A 13,654-nucleotide genomic window follows, 5' to 3' on the forward strand; every position below is an offset into this window, starting at 1 on the left:
GCTTCAACAGAATGGCATGATGTACAGTATAAAAGGCTATAGACAGATCCAGGAGGAGCAACAAAGAAGCATGGCCTTTGTCTATATTCAGATAGAAATCACCCACTAAAGCCACTATAACCTGTCTCCATCTCATAGGATGGCCTGAAACCCAACTTAAAAAGGTCCAAAGCACCTGAGTTATCCAAGAAGGCCTAGATTTGGTCTGCTACCACTCTCTTAATCACTTTGTTTAGAAAGGGCAGGTTAGAGACTTGGTGATAATTGGCCACATCATTTTTGTCTAGGGGTAGTCTTTTAAGTAGCTGGTGAATAACCACTTCTTTGAGTGGCTGAGGAAAGGTACCTTGAGTTAGTGACTGATTTATTAGAGACACCAAGAACTCATTTATGAGCATTACATGATCTTAGCAGGCAAGATGAGCAAGGATCCAGTGCACAAGAAGCAGCCTTCACAGATGCCAAGATTCTATTAGTATCTATCATTGTAAATGGGTCAAAATGGTCTATAAGTGGATCAGACAGTGTATTAAGCATATTCGTGATGGGTGAATATAAACCTCAGATAAGTGGTCTGGATATAACACCAAACTATGGTTTGTGCTAAAGTGAAAGTCATAAGAGATTCCAGTAATGAGGAAAGGGACATGAGGGAGCATGCAAGCACAGAGCTTGGTCACAGAGTGCCAAACCATGATTTGGCATTACTTCTGAACTATGCCTTTGTGTTACTGGAAGTTGTTGCAGCAGTCATAATTGAAGGATTTTACTGACATTCACAGAAAACGGTATTCAGCTTGAATAATGTGGTTTCAATAATTCTGAAAATTCTGAAAAACATGCTATGCTTTCATATAGGTCAACATCCAGAAAAAGATAATGTACTTGTTATATCTTATTGCATTTTCAACAATTGCTCTAAGGTAGCTTTGAAGCCTTTTGCAACATTAAGAAACAGCAGAGACAGGCTGCTTTCATTACCTTGCTAGAGTCCTCTGTTATACTAGGTGCTAGGTAAATGTTTCTCTACACATTTTGTGAGTTTTGCCTGAATCTTGTTGGTGGTTTCTTTGATTAATGGATGTGGAAAGCCAGTTTGGTGTAAGAGTGCTGGGACTCTAATCTGGAGAGCTGAGTTTGATTCCCCACTCCTCCACTTGGAGCCAGCTGGGTGACCTTGGGTCAGTCACAGCTCTTTCAGAGCTCTCAGCCCTACCCACTTCACAGGGTGATTGTTGTTGTGAGGATAATAATAACATACTTTGTAAACCACTCTGAGTGGGTGTTAAGTTGTCCTGAAGGGCAGTATATAAATTGAATGCTGCTGCCGTTGTTGTTGTTATATCTGTATTTAAACACAGAAGTGTCTACTCTTGGGGCAGTAGTTCTTGCTTTACTAGCTTCCGGACTAGTGATGGGAGAACACTGTGGTTTCTTGAGAAAATAGAAATGGGCAAACACAAGATTAAGGAGTCTCCACTAAAAATGGCAAAAAATGCAGTTTTGACCTTCTTATTAGGTACCTGGGTTAGCAAGCTAATGTAATCTTCCATGGGACTGACCTCAGAACCAGATCACACTTCCCAAAGTGTAATGAAACCCTGAAAATAAGCAAGTCCAGGCTTAAAAAAAATCAACTCCCAGCTTCAAAAAACAAGTTGGAAAAAATGTGAACCTAGTTTATTTTATTTTCATAATGAAAATGAGTGTCAATTGTAATTAAGTAAATTACTTTTTTCCTTACCACTTCATAGGCTTTTTCATATCCATCTGGGTTGACTGAAGGAAGAAGATGAATCCTGGTATCTTCAATGAGGCGTACAATACGCAAATTCCCAGCAAGATATTCCTGGCACATGAACTGCATTAACAAAAGTAGCAGCTCTCGTCCAAGTACCTCATTCCCGTGAGCCCCTGCCATGTAGCGGAATTCAGGCTCACCTGTTCAAAGCCAAAGAAAGATGTTAGCACACTGAAAACCGAATCGAACATTCAGTAAAGGAGTGGGAATTTTGAAATTTGAAAAAAAATAGTGAATATGCTTATACAACATTCTTATCTCTCCTGTACTATATAACAGGGATTGGCAACCGCAGGCCTGGTGACCAAATCCATCTCTCATGGCTTTTCACCGAGCCCTTACAGTGCAATCCTGTGCATATGTACTCAAATGTTGGTCTCCTTTTATTCAATAATGCTTATTCCCATTTCTTAAGATGGTCTGCATTTTCCCCAGCACCATTTTAGACTGGAAAAACAATGCAGGGGAAGGCAGGATCTCCTCCCATAGTACTGCGATGGGCCTGACCAGAATTGGCCTGCTGTGGCACCATTTAAAGACATTCCCAGATGGAACCTCACTCTTTTAAATGGCAGTGCATCCCTTCTTTGTCTACTTTGGCCCTCACTCAGCTTTTAAGCTACCTCAGCACATGTCCTGCTCCTAGTACTGGCTTAACTTTATTCTGGCAGAAACACCCTCATAAGCATAAACACTCACACTGAACTTAACAGGACTGAAAAACAAATCTCCCCACTGCATCCTCCTCCTGTGTCCCCTTTCATTCTTCTGTTGTACAGTGACAGAGGAATACGCACAGATATGCTAGCATCATGTGTTGGTCGAATGTTTCCATATATGGTTGTCATGCAGGCTCCATCAGCATGCCACTCTGTGATTGGTGGGTGTGGACAATGTCACTAGGGACTCTAGTGCAGTTGCTACAGTCTATACTTTTTGACATTTCCTTTCCCTACTGAAATAACATAGGACACTGACTAGCTATGCCAGTGCCCAGGGCTTACAGTTGAGTTCTAGTAACCTTACGAACTGAAAATTCACTTGACTACAGCTGACAAAGTGAGCTCAAGCCCATGAAACATTATGCCACAATTAATCTGTCTTCTTCTGTCAAAGATTCCTTTTTATCTTTTCTATGATAGACTAACACAGCCCTCTGGAAAATAGCTGTGATTATCCTAAAATATGAAGCCAAAGTCCTTCACACACACAAGTGTGTTTTGCAGTAGGATTTATTGATTTGTTTTAAAAGATTCATATAAGCAACAAAAGAAATGACATTAAACAATCGCCACCATTGACGAAGTCTACAATATTTCTACGGGAACTAGTAAAGAAATGAGAATAGCTGCCTTTGAAATGCTTTTCAATGGGTAGACCACATCAAAATCTTTGATTTTGGTTATGCTAGGAGCTTGATCAAGACTGATTATTCTGAGGAATAATTATTCTACCTCGTTTTCTGGCTTGCTATGATTATTCTATTTCCTTCTGTCTACTCATGATTCAAACATAGGTATTTTGACTGATTTTTAGATTCTTGGCATGCTTGTCCTGATTCATGAATAGATATGGATGTGTGTGTTTCCAGCATTGTCTTGTCATCTCAGCAGTTATACATGTTTGTATTTCCTTCCATAAGAATCTAATATGGAAAGAACTCAAACACCACTGGAAATATCTCAGGCTTTCTGCTCTCTAGATAGAAAGAACTGCAACAAGGACAATCAACAGATTTTTCAGTATTAAATTCTAGTCAATTTCTTGTCTTGTTTTAATTACTGAAAGAATATAACCTACGGATGCCAGGAAGTTTGATTTCCCCAACTTGGGATGAGTTCCATTTATGTGCATTTTTGTCCTTTAATCAGAAAAAAAAAATCAAAATTCCTTCCTTGGGTATTCATCACCATCACTACTGTGAGCATCTTCCCTCAGTGAATATGCGGAATGCTAAAATGATGAGACATTTTAAAAAGTCTATGCAATGACCCAGAAGTGGATTTTTACATAATACATAATCCTAACCAACTTCATGCTCTCCTGGGTTGTCTGAGATCTCAACAGCATACAGCTTTAGCCCTTGATGACTTTTCCCAATATTGTAAATTCTTGTGATATTTGGACACATCTCATTTACAACTTTCATCAGCTGAAAAATAAAAAAAGAAATAATAGTTATATAAAATGACAGACTGGCAGATACAAGGTTATGGCTCATTCTATGCTTAGTTGTTTTTATATCCCTGAATTTGGAACAAAGAAAAACATAGCACCATATTTCCATACACCACCACACTACTGATAAAATTTCATATGAAAAAAATCTCTCACACATTGTGGTCCTGATTTCAGTTAGGCCCTTGTGTGCCTAGGGACCATGAACTCCTAGCACATGTGGTCCAAAGTCCTTCAGAGCAATCATAAGGACTTTATATTGTCTGAATAGACTCTCAAAGGCCGTCTGGAAAAGAACTGTCTAACCATCCTCTGGAAGGCCAACAAGGTGAAGGTTGACTGGACCTCTTGAAGCACTGCGTTCATTACTGGGCCACAGATGAGAAAGCTTTTGTCACTATGATGGACCGTCCTTCATTCCCCCACTGTGAGGCAGATTTTCCAAACAAAATTCAGTCTGCTCTGACTGAGCAACCCCAAGTATCGTGTTAATCTTTGTGGTTTGAAAGTCTGTTTGTCCCACCCTGACAGTCAGATATAATTTTGGCTTTTTAGCCCAGCCCAGGAACTTGATGGGGGAGAAGCAGGAGCCCTCTTCCTTCTTGTTGGAAATGGCACTGGAGACTGTATAACATTCAAAAGGAAATAACAACTTTATTTAACAGGTAGGAATTGCATAAGTGTAGTCAGGGAATGAAAGTGCTGAGGTAAAATTGAGTAATAGGCAAAATAGTTTCCTTGAAGCTTAGTTTCTTATATTCTTGATTCTTAGCAGTGAGAGGTGTTGTACTTATTTAGTTACAGCAATAATATTTCTTCACAGTTTCCTATGACAGCTCAGGTTAGTTTAAACTGTTTTCCCTTCACAACTGTTTTCCCTTCTCCTCAGAGCCAAACTCCCATTAGAAACTGGGCAGGAATTAATCCTCTTTTCCTAAAAAGAGATGACCTTTCATCTTATGGCTTGAAAGGGAGTCTTTACCTACAACCCAATCACTCTTACCAAAACACACTCTCCCAGTTCTATGGTGTCTGTGTCAAGCAGGTTTCAGCTTATACTGACACTTATATTAAGAATTCTTAAATAGAATTCTTCTTCCAAACAGTGATGTTACGGTTAAGGCAAAAATCTCCACTTCCCTCACTCCAGAAGGGAACCTGTCTGACCTTCCTTGTAAGACTCACTCACAAATTCATTTTGAACAATCCTGTCAGAAATCAACTCTCAGCCCTTCAGCCAGGTTCTAACTGACCAATCAGAGAGGAGAGAGCAACCTGTCACTCATGCTTTCCATTCCAACCAAGAGAACTCTTTCCCTCCCAGACCTCTGATTGCTGCATTTAGAAACTCTGCTTTCAAGTGTAGTTTGTCACAGTCATATACCCATAAACATCACAAAGCAGGCAAGTGGAGAAGGGCAATATTTGTATGGGTGAAGATCAGATTTATAGGGCAAAATGGAACCTCAGACAGCTCAATTATCCTGAACCCCACCAGGCTGAAAACTGCAATTCACTCTGCAACCATCTGCACAGGAGAAGAACAGCTTTCTCTCTAATTACTAGTATATTCAATACCAGTGACAGAATCCCCAGTTAAAGACCTTCAATGCCATACAGAAGGCTTTCTCACTTTCATTGACTGCTGGTCATCAAGTCAATGTTGCAATGAACAGGCATGTGCCGTGATGTATACAGACTTTCAGGAACCCAGAGAGTCACAATTTTTTTTAAAAAAAATCACCTGAAAAACATAGTATCACATGTCCCTAAACAAGCATACTATTAATAAAACCTGATATGAAACAAATGGAGGGTTTTGTAGCTTCCTGGGCACAGAAAAACAATGTACATCCAACTAAAACTGTACAAAATCTTCCTCGTATATGAGGTTATGTTTACTATCTATATAAATGTAATAATTATGTAAGATACAAAAGTTTAGTAATAAAAATGTAAGGATTGTGATATCATCCAAGCAGTGTCAAATTAATTAATTCTACTAGTGCCTATGGAGGAAATCAAATGCAATAACTGTTAAGTTAAATTACCTTGGCATTATGTAGAGGATTAAAACAACAAAGCACAATAAGAAAGTGGTCAATAATTTCAACAGATAATTTTTATTGGTCCTGGACTGTAAGTGGACTTCCCAATTTTTTACCTTCAGGAAATCTATTCTGTGTAGATTTCTCTGTGAATGAACGCCTGGGCACGTGCTAGGCCCAATACAGATGGTTCTGTGGGAAATTCTAGGGTGTTCATTGATTCCCACAAATGCTAACAGCATACTACAGAACACACTCACTGTTGTATATTGTAGAGGAAAGCTGGTCATGTATTGTCGAAGGCTTTCGCGGCCGGAGAACGATGGTTGTTGTGGGTTGTGACACTGAGAGATCTCTGTCTTTTGGTGCTACACCTCTGAAGATGCCAGCCACAGCTGCTGGCGAAACGTCAGGAACTACAATGCCAAGACCACGGCAATACAGCCCGGAAAACCCACAACAACCAAAGCTGGTCATGTTGGGCTATTTGGGAAGGGGGATTTACTCACTATTTTTGATCTTCCTGGAGCAATTGTTACCTGGATGAGACTCCTTACAAGTAGGGGGAATTAGGAGCAAGGAGGAAGGCTATACAAGAGGGGTAACTGCAGGATAACTCCTCCTCTCCCCAAGGCACCAGATGAGACCAGTGATCTTAAATTAAAGAGTATTTTTATTCAAAGAGGAAAAAAATCACACACACACAAGAGCAATAAAAATGGTTTGCACAAACATACAGAGTCCTAGGAAATTAGCCAAAGATTGAAATAGAGTGAGGGATTTTGGGTATAATTACCTATCCAGGGAGCGGGGGTGGTCCACAGAGGAAAAGAGTTTCAAACATCCTGTGTCTTTGGCCAGGGAGGAGGACTCAAAGAGAGAGAGAGACTCTGAGGCAACTATGCTGGGTAAGCATGTACAATTTGAATGGGGCAAAGCTCTGGTTCTTATAGGGCAAATCATGTCCTGAGGATGAGGAGCCCCCTCAGTCATTGGGACAAATACCTTAAAGGTCAGTTTCTGGGAATGACAAAAGTTTGATTACCTTTGATAGGTACTAGCGGGGTGTGACAAAAGGACAAGATTGAGCTTTCCTGGTGTTTCACAAAGAAACATTTGCTCATGAATGTTCTCAGAGTTGGGCTGATAAATTTAGATTTGATTCTCAGGTTCCCAGAGAGAAGTTATAAACTTATTAGAGCATATTGATGACTCTCAATCTTAGAGTAGGTATTTAATCATGGAAGGAGGGTATCGGAATGTGCTAATTGTTGTGACTCAGTGAGACTCTTTTTTGTCATGACTACACGTCCACAGCAGGAGTAAACTAATCACTCCAGTCCTTGGTATTTGCATGAACATTCCATTCATGACTCAATCTCCTGGGCAGGACTCAGCAACACTCATCCCAGCCAGCTGGAATTCTCCTGATGCAGATCAGGATGCATTAATTTAAGGGCCCTGTGATTTTTATATCACACACCTGTATTAAACAGCTATTAAACATGGCGGAGGCCTGGGCTGACTGCTTACATAACTCCCATAAGTTTTAAAGGAAGTCCAGAATTCCCAGGAACACTGTTCCTGGGAATTCTGGAAACTATAAACTGAGAAACTAGAAACTGAGAACAGAAGGCACTTGCAGAGGCAGATCATCCCCTCCATTTCCCTTTGCTACCAGCCCCCTGAACAGTCAATGCTGGAGTACAGACTCTTGTGGACAAGGCCATTCCAGCACCTCTTCTATTGTCAAAGTGAGGGGGGAAATGGTAGGGTTTGATGTGGCTGGCAGAAGGGAAGGCTGGTCAGGCTGCCTCTACCTTACTTTTGCATATGTTGTTGGGGGTGGAGGAAGGCCATATAGGGATTGACATCTGCCCCTCTTCCTTCTTTTTTGACCATCGGTATGGGAGACGAGCAGAAGGCAGCAGGGGAGCAGAGAGCTGGGCACCATGTGGAGAAATAAATACTAAGGCAGGGGAAATAATCACACTGGGAGGCAACAAAGTCTCATGGACAAAATGCCATGAGGCACAGGAGACTGCAGTATGCTTGGAGAATTAGGTAATTATATTGGTAATTAATGACACTGGGCTTTTTTGTAAGAATACAGTGAATAAAAGTTATGGGTATTTTCCCTACTTATTTTTCATTGCTCATATAAACTGCATATTGGGCAATGTGTAATGGGTGACTTTAAAAACATTCTGCTTGTCGGTGCAGAAACAAAGTGGTTTCTGATAATATGCAGCCACAGTTATTAACAACCCAAACATTTATAGATCATGCCCAAAGTAAATTCACTAACAGACAATTATTGTGAGTTGTAAGCAGCAATTATTTATTCTATTAATATTCTGGAAAAATACTGCATAAATTCCCTAATGATACCATTAGATTCATTCTCAGTTCACACAACGCTAATGGCTACAGAAGGATGCTGAGAAGAGACTTAAGTGGTTGTAACTTCTGAGGAGATTTTAGCATCATGAGGCCACTGGCAGTGAATTTTACATTGATTTGGTCCTCATCCTGACTCACTCCCAAATAGTTTATCTACATCATCCTCATTCCTAACAGTGTCTGTAGTCTGAACAGTTGGAGATTTTTTTTAATTATATAGCTGAAATCTTAGAAATGATACCTTGGATGGCCAAATGCAACACTGTTCTCTTTATGAATATTCCTTTCTAATCCCTCGTAAAATCATGGTTCTGAGAATTTACTTAGATTGAATAGGTTTAAAGAGGGTAAATAATTTTATTTTGTGTTGCTCTTGGCCAGGTCCATCAGACAGGCATGAAAGGATATTTGAAGTATCAGTAGTTGAAGGGTCAGTAGAAAGAAGAATAGTCGAAAAGATTACAGTTAATTATCATTCAGGAAATATTTGGGCCTCTCTGAAAGATCTATTTTTTAGTTTAAAAATTAAAATAGGCAAACATTTGGTTCAGCCTAACACCACACGTACATAAAGTAATCAGGGCTGTGCACTATGAGCAAAAAGAAACAATGAAATGCTGCTTAATAATAACCCAATTACAAAGTCAGTCAGTAGGCAAGCAGGCAACATAAGAGGTCATGATGATGAAGGACATTGTTCTCTATTGACCAAGTACAGCTCCTACCACTTTTTCATCCCATTTCTTTTCACTCCTCATGTAAGACCTGAGGAAATAATTTTCTCCTATTTTGAGCTATTACTTTCACTAAAATATATTTCAAATCTGACCAACCTGTCTTTGCACAACTAGGATCTAAAACCACATTTAACTTTATTATTCTTGACACTAATTAGGCCAATTGCGTTTCTACTCATCTAATCTGTCTGCTGGAAATACAGGCCATGAAATCTCTTGTGAGCTCAGAGTGTGACTCAGTACACAAATGCTCAATAAAAATGAATGATGACTCATTCAGTATAAATATGCTGAAGATTCAGCACACTGAAGATGATTCACTCACTTCAAGTCCAATATATTATCTTTATATATTTGAAGACAAAGTTAGGAAGAAATATCTTTAGTACACTTTACTCCTACATCCATGGCGATATAAATCTAGATATTTTGTTGTATGCTTGAAGCTAAGGCGACTCAATTATAGCTGGTAGGTCTAAACTTAGACTGGCAAGCATTAATGCTCATGTGAATCTTGGTCATTTGTATGGCATTATTCTTTTGCTGCCAGTCACACTACCTGTCAACTCTGGACGAAATACTGTTCATGTCTACAGTAATATAAAATTACAGCCATAGAAGTGAAAGGCTGGAACTTCCTGAAGGACATCTAGAAAGCTCAATACATTAACCCAGTATATTAACTGAAGTGTTCAATATTATAGTATGCATAAGCAGACAGTTAAAAATGAGAAAGGTATAGTAAACCTGAGGTGTTTTCAGGAAGATGAGATTAACAGCACAACATGAACCTAACCATATTGTATCAAATATGTGAGCCAAGTTCTGTCATGTTTGACCACATGTATAGAACACACAGACCTCCTGATTTGCACAATTGCCATTTCTTCTGAAAGGGGTAACACCCATTTATTCCAGATTCAGAACATATTGTGACAGATAGTCTGCAATGAAACAAATGGTCACTGTAATGATGTCCAAATAGCTGGTCTGAATCAAAGCATATCTGTTCAACACAGGAAAGGAGTAGCTGGGAGGAAGGGGGAAGCGGAGGACATGCACAGTCACAGACGGTCACAGCCTGTTCAGAAGATAGCTTCATAGCTCATAGTAAAATTAGAGCCAAGTCAAATCATAGCCAACATTGTATCTGCCAAATACCAGAAGTAAACGTATGTAATCAACAAGTAACCAAATACTTTGTAACCGAATACTGTTTGTAACCAATGAGAAGCATAGCATTATGCATGTGATTAAGATGTTTCAGCTGTTTTACTTATGTATTTAAGCAAGTTTGAACTAAAAGGGAGGGGGGCTCAGTTCTTTGTGACAAAGTCACACCGAGTTCACAGCCGGCTAATAAATCTGCATTCCTTCCTGATTTCTTGTTGGTCTCAATCCTTGCTCACCCACCGAGCTGCTACAATATAAGAATAGATTTAATAAGCCAACTCCAAATATCGAATGATTTCACTGGTTTTTTCTAAATCAAATGATGGACCCATCATCTTTCTATCATAAATTTGCTAACAGAATGACATTTCATGATGGTCCCAGATTACTAGCAGGTCCCAGATTACTATCATTGGCCAGCCTCCCAACGTTAGTATTTATGTGCCTTTAAAATTTGTGTAGAGATGTGGAGTCTAGCAGAAACAGATTTTCAAAACTTTGAATTACAAATCTTTACTAGACAAGACAAAGTATGAGATACATAATGTTGAAAAGTTGACCATTCTTTGTGTACACACAATGTGTCTGATTCTTAATTAAGAAAGTTGTATTGGTTTGCTTTGCTGAACTCATATTTCCTCAGGACATCCAATTTCTTTATAGTGATGATGAAACCTCCTTATTCTATTTCTTTAAGTTCTGTCTCTGCAGAAACAAGATTTTGATTCCCCCTCCCACCCAGAAATTCAAGCCAGCGCCGAATTTCATTTAAAAATAGGTCATAGAACTTTTATCCTTGCAGTGTGGGAGAAACAGCCTAAAGGGACTACAGTCCCTTTTCTTATTTAATACAAATCAATGAAGCAAATGCTCTCTATTGACTGCGTGGAACAAAGACACAAGTCTGAAGTCACGAACACCACTGGGCTCCTCTTAATGGTGCTCGTGATTACAGCCCTTCCTTTTGTTCCATGCACTTCATTGGACCAAAAGTGCTCCACTTTCTTCTATGGAAACAATTTGACAGATATCTTGCGTATTTCAGCAAGCTCTTTTAAGAATTCACAGAGGAATTCACAGAGTGGAGTACTCCAACAATTATTAAAGTCAGCCCTTCTGTCCAAATTCAGCTTTTGGAAAATTTACAAGGTAAGTCTACTTTTGCCTTCTTAAATAATGAAATTACCTCATGCCCAATTATTGATTAATAAAAGATGCTAATCTTTATGTAAGTTTTTATTCAGTCTCACAGAAGTTAATGTTTCTTTTGTTATCAGTTGTATAAAATCTATAAGACACAGAAGAGGTGGCTTTTGAAAAAGAATTATAATGTCACATTGGGAATGCAACAGTCTTTTTTGAGCATGCTGTGTTGACAAAGTCATTTAGCTGGTGGTAGAATGTCTCTGCAGTGCTATTGATCCACTATTATAAATGATCAAAACACATACACACACTCACACACCAGAAATTCCATTCCTTATGCCCTACCTGCCTCATTTCTTTATAGTTGTGGTGCTTAAAATCAAGGTTGTCTGTTGTCATCATTTCATTTCTTCTGTGATAATAGTTATTTGGGTCTGTGATACAAATATTAATATTATAGTTATGTAGAAATAAATACATAAAAAACTATATCGTACTGAAACAGAGCAGGAAAAAAACTATTTAGTCTAAAACATGGACTCATACAGATAAAAGATTTCACCTGCTCCCAAAGATCCCACTTGCAAGCAAGACAGTTGGTCCTCCTGTCTGTTTTCTTTGGAGAAAAATTTACTATATATATATATATATATATATATATATATATATATATATATTAGACATATATAACCAATGGGGACCCAAAACAGCTTACAATATTTTTCTCAATTTTTCTCAATTTTCTCAATATTTTTCTCAATTTCTTCCTCAATTTTATCCTCACAAAAACCCTATGAGGTAGGTTAGTCTAAATGGGCATGATTGGCCCAGAGTCACCCAGCAAACTTCCATGGCAAAATGGAGATTTGAACCTGTATCTCTCAGATCCTAGTTTACTGCTCTAGCCACTTCACTACACTAGTACAAATCTCCCTTTTCTGAGCAGGCAGAATAATCAGGTAAAACATCCCCATTCATTACTTTTTAAACTAATCGCTACTGGTTAGCCCTAGCGAACTCTGAGTGGAGGCCTGCTCATACAACATTTGTTTGTTTGTTTGACTTCATTTATACCCCATCTTTCTCCCTAATGGGAACTCAAAGCAGCTTACATCAGTCTCTCCTGCATTTTCCCTACAACAACCATGTGAAGGAGGTTAGGCTGAGAATATGTGACTGGCCCAAGATCATAAGCAAACTTTCCAAGGCAAAACAGGGAACTGAACTTGGGTCTCCCAGCTCCTAGCCCATCACTCTAACCACTGCACCATACTTCTTTCCCACTTTCCTCTTTTTACTGTAACCCCCTGATCCTCTGAAATTATCTCTTTAAGTTTTGAAGATCTTTGGCAATGGTATGGGATGCAGTATGAGAATCTGCAATGGTAAAAGCGGGATCGGTGGGAATTGTTGCCCTCTTATATAAAAAGAAGTACCTTTCTTCAAGTGAAAGTATAACTAGGATCTAACCCAGTGGGTTCTAAAACTGCAGAGTGTTACAGTCTTGCCATCTTCACAGTTCTGATTACAGTTCTTCATATTCTTAATAATAACAAAACTTTCCATGTTTCTCTGAGACATTCTATGTTTCTCTGAGATGTCAGTTGTCACCTACAAAATTTGCCATTTTCATTTTTTCCAGAGGTTTTTGTTAAAAATAACATTTGGAGAAACAGAAAATTTTGGCAAAGCAGCATCTGTAACATGACATTTAAGAATACATTAAGAATGTCAATTGTTGACAGTGCAAGAATTGAAAAGGGGAAGATATTCACTTTTAACCTCTGATTAAAATAAGAGTATCTTAGACCATTGTATGACAGTCCCAGAACAGATGAAGTGATTTGTGTGCATTCTTGTAATTGTTTCAATGACAACAGATTCAAGATCAGTTCTTGCCACAGACTAAAAGTAAAGTTGATGTGATTGTATGCACAGCACGGGGGGCAGGGGGAATGAAACAATTGTATTATGTTTCTTTGTATACATTGTTCGTGCACATAGCTGCTTCCCAAAATGGGAGGTAAAATCATGCTAATAAGGGATCATAAAGCTCTGGCGAGAACAAGGCACATCTGTACCATGTAGCAATTTTTACAAAATCTTGAAATCCATGCCAAAATGGTACTGGAAAGAAAATGTCTCCATATCACTATGCAAGGTAAATC

At 38.8% G+C, this 13,654-nt stretch overlaps 1 protein-coding gene across 1 annotated transcript in view; it reads right to left on the reverse strand.

Moving 5' to 3' along the window:
* The window catches only part of CPXM2 (carboxypeptidase X, M14 family member 2), a 148,135-nt gene that overhangs the window by 37,581 nt on the left and 96,900 nt on the right, over positions 1–13,654 (reverse strand). The window contains exons 7-9 of the mRNA XM_054983055.1: positions 11,832–11,920; positions 3,830–3,953; positions 1,745–1,941 (exon numbers count right to left, since the gene is read on the reverse strand). Of these exons, the coding sequence (XP_054839030.1) occupies positions 1,745–1,941; positions 3,830–3,953; positions 11,832–11,920 (410 nt within the window). The remainder of the gene's footprint in view (positions 1–1,744; positions 1,942–3,829; positions 3,954–11,831; positions 11,921–13,654) is intronic.

This window comes from Eublepharis macularius, chromosome 6 (genome assembly GCF_028583425.1).
Source record: "Eublepharis macularius isolate TG4126 chromosome 6, MPM_Emac_v1.0, whole genome shotgun sequence".
NCBI lineage: Eukaryota > Metazoa > Chordata > Lepidosauria > Squamata > Eublepharidae > Eublepharis > Eublepharis macularius.